Source organism: Tenrec ecaudatus, chromosome 15 (genome assembly GCF_050624435.1).
Source record: "Tenrec ecaudatus isolate mTenEca1 chromosome 15, mTenEca1.hap1, whole genome shotgun sequence".
Classification (NCBI taxonomy): Eukaryota; Metazoa; Chordata; class Mammalia; order Afrosoricida; family Tenrecidae; genus Tenrec; species Tenrec ecaudatus.
The window spans coordinates 45,044,320-45,063,499 of record NC_134544.1 but is presented as its reverse complement, the minus strand read 5'-3'; the positions used below and the strand labels follow the sequence as shown (position 1 = coordinate 45,063,499).

The 19,180-nt window shown below is 40.0% G+C and overlaps 1 protein-coding gene across 1 annotated transcript in view; it reads right to left on the bottom strand.

Moving 5' to 3' along the window:
• The window catches only part of DSC1 (desmocollin 1), a 30,459-nt gene extending 16,291 nt beyond the window's left edge, over positions 1-14,168 (bottom strand). The window contains exons 1-6 of the mRNA XM_075532877.1: positions 14,106-14,168; positions 10,655-10,739; positions 9,174-9,376; positions 7,534-7,653; positions 6,397-6,552; positions 431-575 (exon numbers count right to left, since the gene is read on the bottom strand). Coding sequence (XP_075388992.1) covers positions 431-575; positions 6,397-6,552; positions 7,534-7,653; positions 9,174-9,376; positions 10,655-10,739; positions 14,106-14,168 — 772 coding nt within the window. The remainder of the gene's footprint in view (positions 1-430; positions 576-6,396; positions 6,553-7,533; positions 7,654-9,173; positions 9,377-10,654; positions 10,740-14,105) is intronic.
• Positions 14,169-19,180: the final 5,012 nt, after the last annotated feature.

Below are 19,180 nucleotides of genomic sequence, written 5' to 3'. Positions count from 1 at the left end.
ACCAGACCTTCTAGGTTCACTATTGAGTAACTTTATGTGAGCTGCCATCCACACGTGCATAACAAAGTAAATGGGCAGAGATTTGACTGGGAAATGCTTCATCTTCTAGGGCTGTGAAGAGTAATCTTCTAGGGCTGTTATTGTCAGTTGCCATGAACTTGACTGCAACTCATGGGCACCCTGTGTGTGGGCAGAGTAGAACTGCGCTCTCCGGGCTTCCCATGCTACGCCCTTGGGAAAGCACATTACCAAGTCTTGCTTCTAAGACACTTCCAGTTGGCTCTGAATGCCATAAGACCTTTTAATGGGACATCCTGTAGCATCCGTTTCCAAAGGGGAAGTAAATACTTAATAAAAATATCCCACAATGCTCAGCATATAATGGTCCAATTGAAGCACTCAAGCGCCCATACTCACAATGTCAACTTACCCGCTCTGCAGTTTTCAGACACACTAAAGGCAGTCAGCTTAGTTTCAAAATATGGGGCATTGTCATTATCATCCTCAATTACAATGACGATCGGGAGTGGGTATTCCGGTGCATACCCATCTGAGGTTGTTGCGTAGCCATATAGCTGCAAAGGAGAAATACCTCTGTGAATGTGTCCTTAAATGACAAACCACACACATATTTGAAGCCGGCAACTCAGAGAAGATGCAAAATTATAAAAAGTTTCCATACAGGTATCTGAAACTAAGAGAGTAGACAGTATCAGTTAGTATACTTTCTCATCTACTAGTAAGTAGTTCTCACATGAGTATGAGCGATATATGCTACATGATATGATTTCCATCTTCTTTTCAGTGCACATAATTTCTCATTTTTCTCCCACCAAGCACATTGCATAATTGTTGAGTGAAGCTATTCTATTCTCTAAATTAATTACATACTATTACATTCGTTATTATACAGCTAGCTCTCCCCCTGTTGTACTAGTAACAAGTCCTTAATAAGTTCATCAAATAATATTCTATCTATTTATATGTATGCTTATATATATCATGATGATCTTGAATGATTGACTTGTGGATTCTTTTATCTATTCATCTGAATTCTCTCCTTTTCTTTGATAAACATGTAGTTCTTGTTAATAGTAAATCGAATAAAATCACATTGAAAATTACATGTCAATTACTTCCTCTTTCAAAATATTTATTCACTCTTCTTGTAGGATTTACGCATGTGAAGTGTTAATTAATGGTCTTGAATTAAACAGATTTCTTCATTCTCAGGACAAACCGAAGCTGGGAAAACTGAATCCTGCAGTTAATTCAGCTCTTCGTTTGCAGCCAGCTTCCTACAATTTCTCTATGGTAACCATTCTTTTACACATAAATGCTCTAGGGTGGAGAGATTTCAGCTTATTCCGTTTGGATAAATCATCAGGAAAGACTAATCAGTGGGAAAGGACATCACCTTTGAAGGTGGAGAGAGTGAGCCCAGAGGAGGAAACCCCTCAGTGGGAGGGACTGACACCGAGAGATAGGGTGGTAGACTGGTGGACTCCAGCATACAAGCATTATGGATATGGCAGCATTTAATGTGCTATACATACAGTTGCCATAAGCCAGAATTAGCCTGCAAATAACTAAAAAATTAAGATTGCTCCACAAGTTCAATATTCCTTATATCTAACTACTCATTCCCTGCGCCGCAACCCCCACTCCCACCCCCACCGCATTACTTTGCTGGTGCAAACTGCAGCGATCACAACATTTTATGTCTTAATAATCTATCTTGTCCTTTCTATTCCTACTGCCCTCACCTTCACTAAGCTCCAAGGTTATCCTGCACGCTTGTCTCATCTCCCTACCATTGGCCTGACGCTCTTTCTCCACCCGACCTTGCAATGAGGAGTCAGACTCATTTTCATTAAGGACAGATGTAATCGTGTTCTTGCCTAATTGAAATCTTCAGTGATTTCTCATCATCTCCCAAAAATACTCCCTCCCAAATCTCCATTCACCATTGTGTCTTACTGCTCATTCAAAGCTGGACGGAAAAGAACGGCCACTCTGTTTCCCTGGAGAGGATACATCAATAACTGTCGCCGGTCTCTAACCCTCACGACTTTTCCCTCAAACCACCCGGAGTGTACTATTTCGGTATTTTGAATGTCATCAATTTTACTACTCTATTTTAATTCTTAGTGGATTCCATATTCATGAACTGCATTTAGAAGTGTACACATAGCCATCATCCCCCTCCTCATCATCACTATCACCACCATCAACACTTTATCGTCAGCACCATTATTGTCACCACCACCACCCCTGTACTTATCGCCATCATCGCATCTAGAGGCTGTTGACAGCCCCCCTTTTTACTCCTCGTGCAGAAGTAGGAACCCTTCTTTCTTATAATCTAAAAGAGGCTAACACTTGCATGATTTTGTTCAGTCAAGAATCTCAAAATGGCAGCAGTGTAAATTGTCATCAGGACAGGGCCTTCAACTTAGTAACGTCCCAGAAATAATTAGCATAGTGCCTTAAATTTAGTAAGCTTCAATCAATCAAGAGTTTTGCTTTATTTTCATATTCAATCGCATCTATCTAATTCTATTAGGGAAACAATTACCCTGGAATGTGTCCCCTGTAAAAAGTGCAATAAATATTCTACTGACTCGCTAGTAATGCAGACATATTGGTGGAATGTCGGCATTAAAAAGGTCTCACTGTTACTGCGTCAGTTCTGACTCATCATGGCGCAGCATAGGGCTTCGGGGGCTTGTAGGTCTCTGTAGGCGCAGACGCGCTCATCGTTCATTCTACAATCAATGTTCATAAATAGCGTTTCAAACACCAACCTTGTCTCCTTCAGGTTATTCTGCCTTCTTGGAATTCTTTGACTGCCTGTGGTTAGTTTCAAAATCCTATTTGTTGTGCAAGTACTAACTCCTATCTCAGTCCATCCATACAGGCATACCTCACGTGTAATTAATATCTTCTCCCACAATCATTGCATTAACTTTTATATGAAGCTGATACAACATAATATAGTGACCCACCTCATACATTGATCTATACCACATTATAATGATTTATTCCTAATTTTTGACTAACTAGTTGACGAATTATTGGACAGAAGTATCTGTCTCATTCACCTTTGAATAATACAATGCTATTAGAATGATCATTCATTCATGCTTGTTTAATAAAATCTGTAAGCCAAAACCATACCCATTGCTGTCAAGACAGTATCAACTGATAGTGACCCAGTAGGCCAGAGCAGAATTGCTTCATACGGTATCTAAGCTACAAAACTTTTCAAAATCAGACGGATGCTTTCTCCAGTACAGTGACTGATAGTTAGCAGCTGTACACTAGCTACTGCCAGGGCTCCTTAATGAACCTATAGCTATTATTAGACAAGAATAATCATAACAGAACAAAGTTAGACATTATGAGAAGCAGCAGCAGTTGTCAACAGTAGTTAGAACTTGAGTTCTGTCTCATCCTGAGAGAAATGTGTGTGGTGCACGGGAGAGAGGAAAGGGCGCCCAGGTTAAGCAGGGATGGCATGTGAATGAACTGACAGTGTGTAGACTTGGTGTAAGGAAAAGAAAATATGTGTTCAAAGATGATAAGGAGATACACGGATATGTATGAAGGAATCAATGTAATTTTGCTACATTCTCTCCGTCAACTTTAAAAGGTATGAATTATCAGCCAATACTCAAAAATCCAGGGTTGAAACTGCCACTTTTCATAGCATAACTTGGAACTATTGACAATTTATTATATTGCTCTTGCTCGAAAAATTTAAAAGGGGAGTTATGTCAACCCTGGAAAATGAGATGACTGTAATACAAGATAAATTTCCAACAATAATAAAACAAACAAACCTTCATCAGTCAAGACATGGAGCAAGAGAGTTAAAAGAGGCTCCAAGAATATGCATTTAATTAGACCTTCGGCTTTTATCTTTTATTCTTACTAATGTGTGAAGTAAAATTACATCCAATATCAATAATCTATTATTGCTACTGAACATTTATACATAATAGATGCAAATATTTTGAAAAATTTAAGCAGAACTCTAGTTTTAGGTATAAGTCTGGTGAACAAAACTTAGGCTCTCGGCATTTGTGAGACTGAGACTTGGAAACTGACTTGAAAGATTTTGAAAAGCTCTTGCCGGAGACACTAAAAAAACCCTGGAAATAAACAAGACTTACGAGTTTCCACAGAAATGAGCTTGTCAGTAGAGAGCCGTAATTGAAATACAATTTGAAAGAAAAGTAAAGACATTGCAATGTCCTCTTCTATCTCAACAAGGAAAGCTTCCACCTCGTAGTACTTGAGTGAGCTTCTATTTGCACAATGCTCCCGTCTGGATCTCCTGCTTCTATTTATGAATTTTACGAATTGGTGAATAAACTTTCTAAAGGCCAATTCAATCACCACCAGGTTAGTAGGAACTAGAAAAACGTGGGTAATCCTGAAATGAAACTAACTCAATTCCTAAGTGTGAACATACTTTAAAAAAAATTTTACTTAGAAGATGGGAACAAAAGCAGAAACACTTAGTTTTAGTTTTAAACTCTTCTCTTTCCCTTTCTTTTAGCAACAATCACAGCAAGGAGCAAAGCTGGAAGCAGGATGACCTACGAGAAACAGCTAAAACCTTGAAAATTCACAAGCAGGTCCTCAGGACATGATCTTTCAGGAAATGAAGCTCAGCCCAGTACACAGTGTAGACAACATAAACAGCAACCACAAGAGTGGTTACTAGTGCTGGGTCTTTTCTTCTAAGGCAGTCATTGTAAAAGCTGTAGACAACTATATATTCTGGGACAGTTTTAAGTCCTTATAAAACACCAGCCTCACTGCCATGGAGTCATTGTTGACTCGTAGTGACCCTCTCTGGGTTTCCAAGACTGTAACAGTTAAGAAAGTAGAAAGCCCAGTCTTTCTGCCTCGGAGCTGCTGATGGTTTCAAACTGTCAACCATGAGGATCACAGCCCAATGCATAAACACTACACCACCAGGGCTCCTTGTTACAAAGATGAAAATTATTCTAATGGTGGATTACATATCTCTCTTGTAAAAGCTCAGGCAAGCTATACTTTTTAAACTCAGTCTGGTCAAAATATGAGTAATCAATGTCTGTTGTAGAAAAATTGGGAAGGAACATGGAATTTTAAAGAAAATGCCTTGCTCTCAACCCACCACTGTACAAATACATTATAAAATCCCTAAAGTTTGACATATATGTTGAATCATCTGTTTCACTGTCATGTAGACTACTTTGATGGGAATTTTTAGGATAGGACCCCATCTCTTTGGTACAACACACCAGATCTTTCTCACTCTGGTCTTTACTTACCTTTCCAGTCTTTTAATTCATACTCTTCATTAACTTCGGTCTACACTCCAGTTGTGGTGTATTTTTTTATTTTAAAAAAAGAACATTACAGTTTTATATCATTGCTATCACTTGAAACACTTAGTTATCCACTTCAATCAACTCTTCCTCATTTTGCAGATGTCTGCTAAGACATCTCTGGGCTGCCCGAACATGGACAAGGTTTACCTTTTATATCCTTCTTCAGCAGAGGGCTTCTTTACTACATGTTTTTAAAGCTCAAGATGGTAAGTGTTTCATGAGTTTTGTTTACCATCACCCTGGGCATCTACCATAAATTGTCCCATACATCAGATTAGCAAGCAAAACACCATGGATATAAGGGAAGCTTGAAATAGAAAAAAGGGAGGGTTTAATTTTCAGAGTAGTTAGAATTTTCTTTTGATTGGAAAAAAATAGAATTAAATAAGTGAGTAAACAAGTCTGGATTGTAGAAGGAATAAAATGCTGCCGTTGCTACAGGACACCCCTAGAGAAGGAAAGAGGAGAAAGCTCTGTGCCCACATAGTTGTGCAAGAAGCTCAAGCAGAAGAATAGACACTGTGCTTAGAATCACCTTGAACAATAAAAAAAAGTCCTTGAACTCCATCCTAAGACAATTAAATGAGAATTTCTGGGCATGCACCCAAAGATCAACATTCTTACAAAGTCCTCAGATATGTTTTCATGCACAGTAAGGTTTGGGAATGATAGGCTATTTTATTACATGACATTTTGGACTACAAAAATTTATTTGCTTTCCCAGGGCCCTAGAGGTTAGCATCAGTTATCTAAAATTCTGTCATTATTTAAAATCATTTATTCTTTTCTTTGCCATCTTCCCTCTTTCCTTACCCTTATAAAACCCATCGTCATTCTTCATCAATGAAACCAACGTCACTTCGAAGGTTCTGTTATTAGCCAGTAATATTTAAGAGAGTAAATAACATTGTTGTTTACCTCATTATGCAAAGACACACCATTGGGGGGGGATGTTAATGATTAATTTTAAAAACCTCCCTTTTGAGTAATGGTTTAATGATCCTACCGAAAACTGTTGATATTGCTCACGGTCGATGCTTCGCGTACAAAACATGTCTCCCGTGTCTCTGTCTATATAGAACAAGTTGAGGGGCTCTTTGTCCACTCCTGGTCCACTTATGGAGTAAAAGATGGTATAATTCTGTGCAGTATCAGACTGGATCTAAAATGATAAGTGATGATTGAATATTACACAAAGTAAAACCAAAGCCCAAACTCACAGCAACTCTGACATTCACTCATAGCGACCTATAGAGCAGGGGAGCGCTCTCTTGGGGCCTTTCTGGGATGAATGCTTCACTGGAGCAGAAAGCCTCCTCTTTCTCCCGAGAAATTGTTGGAAGTTTTGAACCGACTTTGTGGTTCTCAGCCAATCACATATGTCACGATAAGACACTTTAAACCATTCTCTTCAAGGTATTTTTTAAAATCACTTCTCTCTTCTTCCTTGTCTATTCTTTCTTTTTAAAAATATCTACTTACCATCCCTCACTGCATTCTGCTATGTGCAAAGTCACAAGCTATCATTTCTTTGATTACAAATTCTTTTTTTAATGACCTCAATATTTGGGGAAATTTTGTGGAGTTGATTATATATTTTTAATTTTTCACCTACTTTTCCCTCATTCTTTCAGTGATTGTGGACTATTGGGAATAGAAAATTTTATTATATTAAAAAGCAGAAATAATGCAATTTTTTTTCAAGAATGTATCATTTCATAATTGGACTATGTTTACATTCTGGCTATGTGATGGTGACATAACTTTATTTGGTAGTAAAATAATTATTATCTTTTGGGAGAATAAACCACACTCTAAGCAAGAGGTAAATTATGAAAAATTTCCAGAAATGCTCTGTTTTATAAGAGTGCTAAAGTCTGGCAGTGTGTTAGGAAGAACTTGGAGGCAGAACTAAGGGTATCAGAAACTCAAAGTATGAAAGCATTTCTAAATGTTCAAATATAATTTATGAAAGACAATAATAAAATATACCGCTTTATTACATTATGGCACAAAATGGTCACTAGGATAATCAGTATTAGTAACAATAGTCTAAAGCCCTGATTGGATATACTAGGCAATTTCAAAAGGAAAGTTTAACTCTATTCCATAACAATTAAAAATGAGACAAGTTGATATTTACCTGTTGAATATGTAGTGGAAATGGGCCTAATGCATTCTCCATTAGTGAACACGGAATAGGAGCCCATCGCCTCTTGCTACGTTGGAGGCCAGTGTCTTTAATATGTCTCTTCTTATGAGCCTGTATTTTGTGCAGGATGACAAACACAGGATTGCTTATCATTCTAAAACCTGTGCCTTTCACTTAAATATCGACACAGAGATATCCAGAGTACGAGCGCATCACAATATCATGGATAGCCCCCCCCCCCCCACCCACACACACACAATCTCAGACTACCTTCTATCCTTCCAAAAACTCCTGGCCAAAAAGTCGATGGTGACTCCCAGTGACTTTCCCTGTGCGTGTCTGAGACTGTATCTCTTTACAGGAGTAGAGAGCTGCATTTTTCTCCCCAAGAGAGGCTCAGCATTTCCTTGCTGTCCTTGCGGTGAGCCTCCCCAGACTTCCCCACATGCCCCAGGGTGCTTTCTGCTATCTCTAGTTCTCCGTATGCCCTAAGTTAGTCAGCTATTCAACCAGGACTTTATGGGGTATTAGTAAAAACACTATCTTAAGAAGCTTTAATAAAAACCAAACCCATTGAGTCAATTATGGCTCCTAGTGACTCCTTTGGGTTTGTAAGACTGTAAATATTTACAAGAAGCCTCATCTTTCGCTTGCAGAGCAGCTAGTGAACTCAAACTGCTGACCTTCTGGTTAGAGGCCAAAAGTGGAACCCATGTTATCTCTTTTGAGAAGATTTAGACTCCCTAAAAATAGATTATCCATTAACTAATAGTTAAGAATTGATTTTGCTAACGGACCCAGGGCTTGGGTCAAGAGTACCTTAGTCCTCAAAATGATCAAAAATTCTCAAAACATTAGGTAAAGCTACAGGTATATACCTTTGTATATATAGAGAGACAAAAGTCAACAAATGTTCAAGTATATTTTACTTTTGTAACGCAGAGCTATTTTAACAATTTGGATATAAAGTGGCAAATTGTATGCCTTAGTCATATCCTTAATTAGGTGAAGAAATTTTCTTGTAATCAAACGTAATTTTGTTGGAAAATGCTCTTACAGGTTGAATCACTTAGGAATAAATGATTTTATAAGATTAAAATTACTATGCTCAAGGTGTATAAAGTGAGCTTTCAGTGAATTTCAGTAATCCTCTCGCCCTGACCAATTGCCCCTCTCACAGCAAGACAATGAGCCTCATTGAGGACTTGCCACACCTCCACTTGAGAAGCCAGAGAAGCCATGGAAGTTTCATTTAGCCTATGACTAAGCCTGAGACAGTCTTTTCTGCTCCAAGCAAGACTCAACCCACAATCAGTTGGGAGAAAGCCACTCAGGGTGGAGTGCCCCATCTGTAGTCTGAATCAAATTTCACTGAGCCCCACACCCACCCTGCTTTGTATTTCAAATTGGTTGTCCTTATTGCGCCAAGCCTCAAAACATAATCGGGAAGCTTTGATATTCTTGGCTCTCTGGATACCAAGTTGTCGACTTTTATGAGTTTCCTAAATAACTCTGACACGTTCTAAGTGGGACAGATAAACAAGCATTCAAGAACACTGACTTTTAACGTGGAAGGAAGGACTTTGTAAACAAATTCATAGACCAAGCTACTTAAACCTTTGCCGGTGTACCTTAGTTTTCCTTGCAGCCACTACGAGTTCGATTTCTATTTGCTCCTGTCTCTGGCTGTCTGAGAGTGAAATGAAAAAGCTCTTCCGCTTAGAAGACAGAATGAGGTCATTGGTCGTGTATATGGAACCATCTTCTAGTATTCTGAAGTCAGGACTACTTGACCGGAAGCTGGTGGCAGACGTGAGACATTCCTTCAGATTCACTGTGGGGGAAGGAATTGCACAGTCACTATAAGATGAAACAGGAGTAGAACAGGTTTTTCGAGAATGACGACTGCTACTTAGTGCAAGAGAAGCAGAAAGTGAGGTTGCCCTGAGGGTTTGCTGAGTACTTACTAGCCATTCTCAAAAGGGGAGACCATGACAATTAAATGAAATGAATGCTTCCACTACTTTTGTTAAAGGTTAATTTATGATAAGATATAACATATTGTCTAGCGTCACTGAACTTACTCTGCTTCTACTTCAATTCTTATTTATTACTTGTACACATACACATACATACGTGCCTGTATATGCAATTTAGCTGTTTTGCATCGTGGTAAAAATGTATGAAGTCTGTAGGCTTTGAACTTCTACGCATTATTCTTTGGATATGTAAAACTGTCTTGCAACAAATAAGAAGACTAGTCTTTTCTTAAGTAATGCAAAGTATATTGCAAAGAATCTGACTGTGGTATCTTTGTTTTTTGGAGGTTTAATTACTCCTGTGCTTAATGTGCCCTGTAGCTGGTATCAAAACAATTCCTTTACGGTATTTATTGTGTCTTTATAATATTTACTTTCTATCTTTTAAGTGCCTTAAAAATATAAGGGATAAATGAACACCACACAGAGCTCAACAAAACAATTTTATTTTGAAAAAGGTATCATTTCTACCCTCAAAGTATATTACTATAAATTGAAATCCAGTGAAATACTTTGGAGAAAGGAATGGGGCCTTTGTTCTGTCAAGGGAGATTGTGGCCTTGAGAACCATCAATATTTTATTTGAATTTCTCATGTTATCCTGTGAAATGGATCACATACAAATTGTTGACAGGTCAAAGTAATTGTTCATGCTTATTGACCTGCGATGCAATTTTTATTCATAAGGATTTATAATAAATAGGAAAATTAAAGTGTTGACATATATCCACTCTATCAATTAAAAAAACTGGATGTTGATCATTTAGAAGCAGTTAGTTGCTATGGATTAAAAGATACTTCTGTTTTGGGTGCCATGTTCTGTTGGTCCTAAGCTAAAATAATTTATCCCTCTGTTGCTACTAATTTTTTTTCTGGCAAGAAAAGCATACAGATCACTCTGGTACTTTAATTGTTTCCAACCCCTACCAAAAACCAAGTAGTCCACTTTCCATTATGTGCTCAATCTTAATGCCAAAAATCTACCAAATCACTATTATCCCCCATTTTACCGGGTTAACCTGAAGCTAAATGATTGAAAGTACAACTCTGAACCTCTTCCGACAGTTTCTTACCTTGGCCTACGAGTGTTTCAGGCAGAAGATGAGAAGGCACCCGAAGAGATGTTTTCTTACAAGCATCACAAAGTAATGTAAGCGCCTCAAAGGAAGAAGAGAAATCCTGCAGTTACATTTCACTCTACTGGTTTGTCTTAGTCACTAAAAACCTATCCATTTTCTGAAACAAATGGTTTTCACACCTCCAATTTTTTTATATTCATTTAAAAAAGAAATCGTAATCAAAGTGGCTCTCAGAGCAGTACAATCCTTCAGTTTCCATGAACAATGTGAGCATGAACGGTGGCTCATAGGACTGGAGTCATACGGCATCATTTTAAGAAAATGTATTATGAGCTATTGATTTTATGCAAAGATTATCATCTCAAAGACCAAGTTTTATTTCTTTATTTTTAAATCAATTCCTAAATGCCACCTTGATGTTTAGCAAGGAGGGGGGAAAGCACTTAGCCCTTGATTCTGGAACACAATAACCATATATTTGTACTAATTTCAAATCATTATTTTCACAGCCCTTAACTATTTCAGGGTGTGGCTGAGAAAGTCAAGGAAAATTTTAGGTTTTCTTTTAATCTCATTGAAAACATTCTTCAGACTGGCCTGGCATAAGCTTCAAAGTCTAAATTAAACAACTAGTCTAAATAGAAATATTATACAAGATATAGGTAGTAATCTTCAAAAAGGATACGGGGATGCACATGTAGACACACATACACACATAAATGCAGATATACTTCATAAAGTTTATGGAAACTTCTCTTATCATTTCATTTTCATGACATTTTTGAAGTATATCTGTGTATGAATATGTTTGTTTATATATGCATGCAAACACACACACATATATGTGCATGTATGCATAAAGATAGATATATAATTCACTGCCACTGAGACAGTTTTGGCTTACTGAGACCTTATAAGACACAGTAGAACCGCTCCCTAGAATTTCCAAGGCTGTGATTTTTTAGAGCCCAAAGCCTCGTTTTTTCCTGCCTCTGAGCAGTTTGGGATTTAAACTGTTGACCTTGCAATTAGTAGCCCAGTGCGGAACACCTGAGAGCACCACCAACAACAAAAATCTACACTCCCTGGCGTTGAATGGATCTGATTCCTGATGACCTCATCGTAAAGGCTCATCTTTCCCTGCCAAATGCTGACTTGCTACTACTACATTTAGGTGCTAGTACACTTTCCTATTGTAGGACCAATGATTGCTAAAAATCGATGTAGTTCAAAGAAGAAAATGGAAACTATGTGGAAAGTAAAATTAGGAACTATCCATACATTCAAGACATATTTTCCTTATTTTTGGTGGCATTCTCGGTTTATTTGCTTTCGCTTCTCTTTATCAGAGTAAGAATGGTCTGTGTGTTTAAATACAAAGTAAAGCTGAACTAAACATTTTAGGAAGCACGGAACTTTCTCCTCAACTTCTCTAATTGAGGGCAAACTTCCAGGTGTGAAATGCACACATTCCAAGATAAAATACAAGAGTTTAACATCCATATTAAGGATGCCAGCTGGTTTTCCACCTCTACCCAATTCGGTTAAGTCTGTTTGGATAGATTTTAAGAGACTATAAAAATAGTTTGTAGTTCTACAAAAACTTGTCGGTAGATAGATTCACCATCAGACATGTTGAATTAAAAAGCGACATTTGTATTCAATTTTAATTTAAATAACAGTAAACACGTTTGGTTCATCTTGTTTGTCATGTGTGTGTTCATTTCCAAAGGCAATCCAGAACGGAGCCCAACCCACCACCATTGAGTTGATTTAGAGTCACGGCCACCCTGTCGCACAGATTGGCAAGGAATCTATTAAAATACATCTGAGGAGACTTGTAAGCAATGCACACTCTTATTAGTGATGGTCTAAATATAAAATGTGGGAAGGGTATTTTGTAACTAGAAAAATCTACCTATAGGCACACCGTATATACTCGAGTGTAAGCCAAGCTTTTTCAGGACCTTTTTAACTGCAGTTTTTGTGGTAAAATGAGGTGCCTCGGCTGATATTCGGATCAGCTTCTACTCGAGTATATATGGTAAGTTGTCTGTGAAAGCATGCATTCTATTATATATATTATGCATGTATATACATTTTTGCATAGCAAACCAAACACATTGTCATCAAGTCAATGCCAACTCATAGCAACCCTAAACTTTGATTCTGGGACTGTACATCTTAAAGGGAGCAGACAGTTTCATCTTTCTCACTCAGAGTGATTGATTGATTGGATGGAACTGCTAACCCTTGCAGTCCAATAGTTCTGGCACACACACACACACGCACGCATACACACACACACACATGGCATTATTCTCATAGGACACATGCCACACTCCTGCTCCTGTTGTCCTTTCTCAGCTTCATCCTGCTTGCCCTAGAACCCCATCTGGCGGGTCGTGTCTCTGCAGCTAGTCATTGCAAGTTTCCACTGACCAGTAGTTTATTCATCCGAGAAGTACTGACTTAGAGGGAGCATAAGGGATGTAGGTCAGGCATATTTTTAGCCACTATGTGGACAGGTGGTGGCTGGGCAGGGGTGAATCACAGTGAAACACAAGTGGCTTTAGCGGGTAAAGCAAAGGAAACCTGAATGAATGCTTGGAGAGCGGTTATAACGTTTCACCTGACTAATGCTAGTCAGTCTCTGCGCTCTCTTCACTCCAGTCAGGCACAGCATGGGAACTCGCCCATCTGCCCTGCATTAGGAATTATTAATCTGGTGAACATCTGTACAGTAAGGCTTCCAATTCTGAAAATACTGTTGGGAGCCAAACTATTATTAAAAAGCTAAAATAATCACAATAGTAAAGAAATTCCCAAGAATGGGCAGAGGGACCAGAAACGTTAACATCTTGGTACATGGCTACAAATCTACTACAGTCCAACGGGAAACCAAGCCAATGTTTGTTTTCATTTAATGATTGCCATATTTACACAGCCATTTCCCTCAAGTTAAACTCCTTGCTTGAATGAAGATTTCCGCCCTTCTCCTAGCACTTCTTGGGTGAAATTAAGACAGTGCTGGATAATTCACTCTTCACCCAGAATCCTCTTACTCTTCTGTCAGCTCTGTGGAGCTGCCCATGTCAAGTAATCAGAGATGATTAAATGACGAGTAGCAAGAGCAAACCTCAGAACCTTCTGGGCCGAAGGCCTGAGGAATGAATTATTCTGCTACTCCTTATAAAAAACGTCACAGCAAGAACAAGGAATTCCCTTGGGGGGGGGTATGTGTTAAGGGGCACTTGGTGAGTCTGTTAAACATCTCCCACACAAGTCTCTCAACTCCTCCTGGGATCTATCTCAGCTCTGCTTTCATTTGCTCCTTCTAACAAGCTGTCTAACAAGCTCCTGAGCTTTTCACCCCACCCCTCACTCTTTCAAGTCTAAACTCCAACCACGCTTGAATTCCCTAATCCTTTGTGTTGTTACTCACCAGGAGAGAGAATAGGAGCAGCATGCAGAAGGCGCTCCCTGGGGCAGCGGAGGCCACAGCCATCAGAAGCGGTCCCAGTGACCAGGGATGGTGACCGGATAGCACTGCAGCCTGAGATGCACTGGCAGACCAAGCCAATGTCCCCCAGCTGGCACGCGTGCAGGGTGTTGGGCTGCCTGCCCCCTTGGCCCAGAGGAGCTTGCTTGGAGACGTGTCAGGAGCAAATGATAAGAGGAGCAGCAGCCTGAGAACCACTTCTCTCCCAGTCCCTGGTTGCCTTCCTGCTTCCCATTCAATTACCTCTTGTAAAGAGGTTTTCCAGCAAGTGGGGAGGGTGGGGTACAAAACACCCCAAAACCTAGTCACTAGCTCCTCCTCAAAGCTTTCAAAATTTCTCCTGCCACTTGAGACATCGGCAAAAGAAGGAGGGAACACCCTCAATCCTCAGCCCTCCTCCCTTTCCCCCCAAGGTTGATGCCATGAAGCTCTCCCCAGTTATTACCCACTCCCACGTCCTCCCCTCCTTCTTGGCCTTATTAACCTATTTTGCCCCCAGGTACAAACATAAATTGTGCACAAACTTCCTGCAAGCCAGTCAGGATTGGAATCACCACCCTCCCGCTGTGCAGCTGCCATTGGCCAACCAGGGGACATAAACACGTGTAATCAGATCCATCAGCAGTTATCTCCCTATCTCAGCATTTGGGTGTAGGCCGCCCCATGTAGTGCACCAGCTCCCCAAAGAGCTAGCATTCCAATGTAGAGCAGTGCCGCACAGGTGCCTTCTGTCTATCCCTGTGATCAACTGTCCGTCTCACCTATGCCACAAGGGAAATTACCAGAGTGCGAAGACCTCATCATAGTCAAATTCTATTTAAATGTGTGACTGAACTGAGCGACGTAAATACATACATACATACTCTGGGTGTCATTTTCTTATTGTTTTCTTTTTGTTTACACATGAAGTTGTGTGTGTGTGTGTGTGTGTAGGTACATGCTGGAATATCTTTATTCAAGGACAACTACTATCTATGGGATCACAGCTCCTCAAAAGCACTACCCTCATCATAACTTGCAAGTCACAGATCGCATGCAAGTTACCTTAGCCTGCAAGAACAACCATTCCATCAAGTTCAGGTTTCTTAAGACACGAATGAGCTGCACACAGGAACATAATATTCTACATGAGAAAGAAGAAAAATCAAGGTGGGACAGAGTAAGCTATTGGGAACTTTGATAAGTAGTTTTTGTTGTTAAATACAAAAGTGATTACCTGGAATGTAGACCTCTACCGAATTCATAGTGAAAAGTTAAAAACAAAAACACCAATGACTCTTACAACAAGGACTGGAGCATCATTTCTTTGGCCAAAATTCAGTGAGCGTAACAATTGTTAATTGCACTCAATAGCAATAATGGAAGTTAGGGATCAGCATACACATTTCCAAATGTTAATTGCTTACTTTGGGGTCTGCGAGGGAGCTAAAATTTATATTTATGGAGCCACTGCTATGAATCAAAGCCTGTGAGTGGTGCACTGAATTACTCTTTTTCAATCATTTTATTAGAGGCTCATACAGCTCTTATTACAATCCATACATACATCAATTGTGTAAAGCACATTTGTGCATTCATTGCCTTCATCATTCTCAAAACATTTGCTCTCCACCTAAGCCCCTGGCATCAGGTCCTCATATTTTCCCTTCCCTCCCTGCTTCCCCTCCCCCTCCCTCATGAACCCTTGATAATTTATAAATTCTTATTTTGTCATATCTTGCCCTGTCTGACGTCTCCCTTCACCCACTTTTCTGTTGTCCATTCCCCAGGGAGGAGGTCACATGTAGATCCTTGTAATCAGTTCCCCTTTTCCAACCCACCCTCCCTCTGCTCTCCCAGTATCGTCACTCACACCACTGGTCCTGAAGGGATCATCCATCCTGGATTGCCTGTGTTTCCAGTTCCTATCTGTACCAGTGTACACCCTCTGGTCTAGCCAGCCTTATAAGGTAGAATTGGGATCATTTGGGATCTTGATAGTGGGGGGTAGTAAGCATTTAAGAACTAGAGGAAAGTTGTATTTTTCATCCTTGCTACATCGCACCTTGTCTGGCTCATCTCCTCCCTGAGATCCTTCTATAAGGGGATGTCCAGTGGCCGACAAATGGGCTTTGGGTCTCCACTCTGCACTCCGCCCCTCATTCACTATGATAAGATTGTTTGTTCTGATGATGCCGTGTACCTGATCCCTTCGATACCTCATGATCGCACAGGCTGGTGTGCTTCTTCCATGTGGGCTTTGTTGCTTCTGAGCTAGATGACCACTTGTTTACCTTCAAGCCTTTAAGACCCTAGACGCTATATCTTTCGATAGTTGACACCATCAGCTTTCTTCACCACATTTGCTTATTTACCCACTTTGTCTTCAGCAGTCGTGTTGGGAAGGTGAGCATCATAGAATACCAATTTAATAGAAGAAAACATTCTTTCATTGTCTTGGGTGGAGGCCCAATGTCCTTCTGCTACCTTAATACTAAACCTATAAATATATTCACAGGTCTGTCTAAATAAGATAGGCTGGATGAACAATCTGGAGGAGAAAACAATGGGATCGACAGTTCTGGGGGGCATGGGAGAGCGGGAGGTCAGGGGAAAGGTAGTGGTGTTAACAAACCCAGGGACCAGGGAACAAGTGATCCAAATCAGTGGTGAGCAGGGTATGGGAGGCCTGGTAGGGCATGATCAAGGGTAATGTAACCAAGAGGAATTGCTGGAACCCTGGTGGGGACTGAGCATGATAGTGGGACAGGAGGAAAGACAAGGGAAATAGAGGAAAGAGCTGGGAGGCAAAGGGCATTTATAGATGTCTAGATAAAGACATGTACATATGTAAATATATTTATGTATCAGGATGGAGACGTAGATCTCTATTCATTGAATTACTTAATGGGGTTCTTTTAGCCATTCAGGATTTTGTGATTTCCTTAAGATAATCAAATTAGAAGATAGAAATTAAAGTAATTGTGACCCAACAAGGGGATTGGACACTCTGCTAAGAATGCCAATGAGAAAGTGTTAGGGACTGCTGAGGGGATGTGACCATGCTGTTAACGTGTATGGAAAATGAATGCGGTGACTGGCCCATTTCTTCATGGGCCTTACTAGCATCAAAAAGAAGAGGCAGGAGCAGAGAACATCCTGCTCAAGAACCTCGGAGAGCCGGGACACAGAGGAAACTGTGCAAGCAGAGATGCAGTGGCAGAGAAATGACAGGAGTGGACCCAGAGACGGAGGAGACAGTTCAGTGGGCTTCCTGGAACAACGTGGAGCAAAGCAGTTACACTGAGACAGACAGTTGAGCCTCTGGGAATGCATTACTTTCAATTTATTGAAACTTCCTACTTGGTAAAGTAGAGGGGCAGTGAGCAAGAGGGAGACCTGTGGCAACCTGGAGTGATACAGTGGCTCCATCAATGGCCTGAAACAGAAGACCTAGTGTGAGACTGGTGGGGGACGGGGACGTGTTTCCTTCTGTTGAACACAGGGTCCCAAGGAGTCAGAACCAATTCAACAGCAGCTACCAGCAACAACAGTGCACAGGAGACTGATCTTTATGCATCACGTTTGATTTATTCAGTTAGATTCCTGTATACCAACAAAGGGAACTCTTGTACAATAAACCAGACAGCTGAGCTTCAGGGAACTTTGGGAACTCTGGGTAAGATGCTGTGGGAGCTTATTGGTGGAACTAAACAGCTTTGTTACACTTGTGTGAGCTGAGCAGAGACCTAGTGAATCCTTCGGACAATAAGGGCTGTGGTTAGGGGAGTGTTGTGGAGGAGATGGCTGGTGTCAGTGTTGGTGCAAGGACTGGGAAGCACAGGTATGTCTGACTTGTACCTCAGGGGTATGAGCCTGGAGCTATGCTGATGGTGAGTCTTCTCACAGAGTTAGAGGAAGTCGGAGGTCACCATCATCCACACAAACCATTTTTACACCAAGGCAGACATTTCCAACAGCCAAAGGAAAACCCCGTTTAGAAGCAAATGAAACCCCTTGAGAAGAAGTCACCACCCTGTGCCTTTAGACCTGCAGAAGGTCAAGAAGGAGATGCTTGTCCCAAGCTATATCTGCCACCCAAATGAAACGGTTTCCACGCTGTCAAGCCATTTCTATGACAAATCAATACCAATATACTGAAAGAAATGATGGTCAGGTATGTGAGAATGCTGGTCTGCTAAACCATAAGCCAATTTGAGGGTAATAAAATGCACTTGGAAGCAGTTATAACCCACAACTAGTCATAGCAGCCAATAACACTGGAATTCTGTGAACTTTCGGAGCTGTTTTGTGAAAGTCATTCTGTGGTCAAGTAAAATGACTGTTAAGCCATGTGCTGCATAAATTTTTATGAAAGGAATTACTCATCCAGATCTTGCTGCTTTGATTTCTACATCATGCTTGTCTGCAAGGTAAAGGTACTACTCAATACTCATGCTTTTGAGAAAGGAAAAATGAAAATATTCTTTGGCATAGTTGGCCATAAGAAAATATTCCCTTTGTAGTCAGATGCAGAAATAGTAATATACCATTTTTTAACCAGAAGCAAGGGACTTTGGGTTAATAAGTGACCTTGGAACAAGTACTAAAAGACACCATGCAACATTTTATTGCCAAGATCACACTCACCAATAAATAAATTTAGTATCTAAATAGGATTTATTCTGTCAATCAAAAAAGAAAACCACTGCCCTTGAATATGTTTATGGTCCACAAATTGGGAGAAAGGAATAGGATGGAAAATAGAAATGAGAGTCATAATCTAAGTGCCCATGTATAATGTGTACTGTAGCTGTAAGTATTATTAAGAGGTATTTAAGGACAATTATCTAAGTATATATCTAATTACACATGTGTACTCCTGCAGCTCAAAGAACTAAACACTTACATTTCCTACCTGGTCAGTGGAGATAGTTTCAACTAATGAAAGCATCATTACCTTCTCCTTCCTATAAGATGCCATTCTCCACTGAAATGAGTAAAGGCAAATAAACAAAAATGGGTTTTGTTTTTGTTTG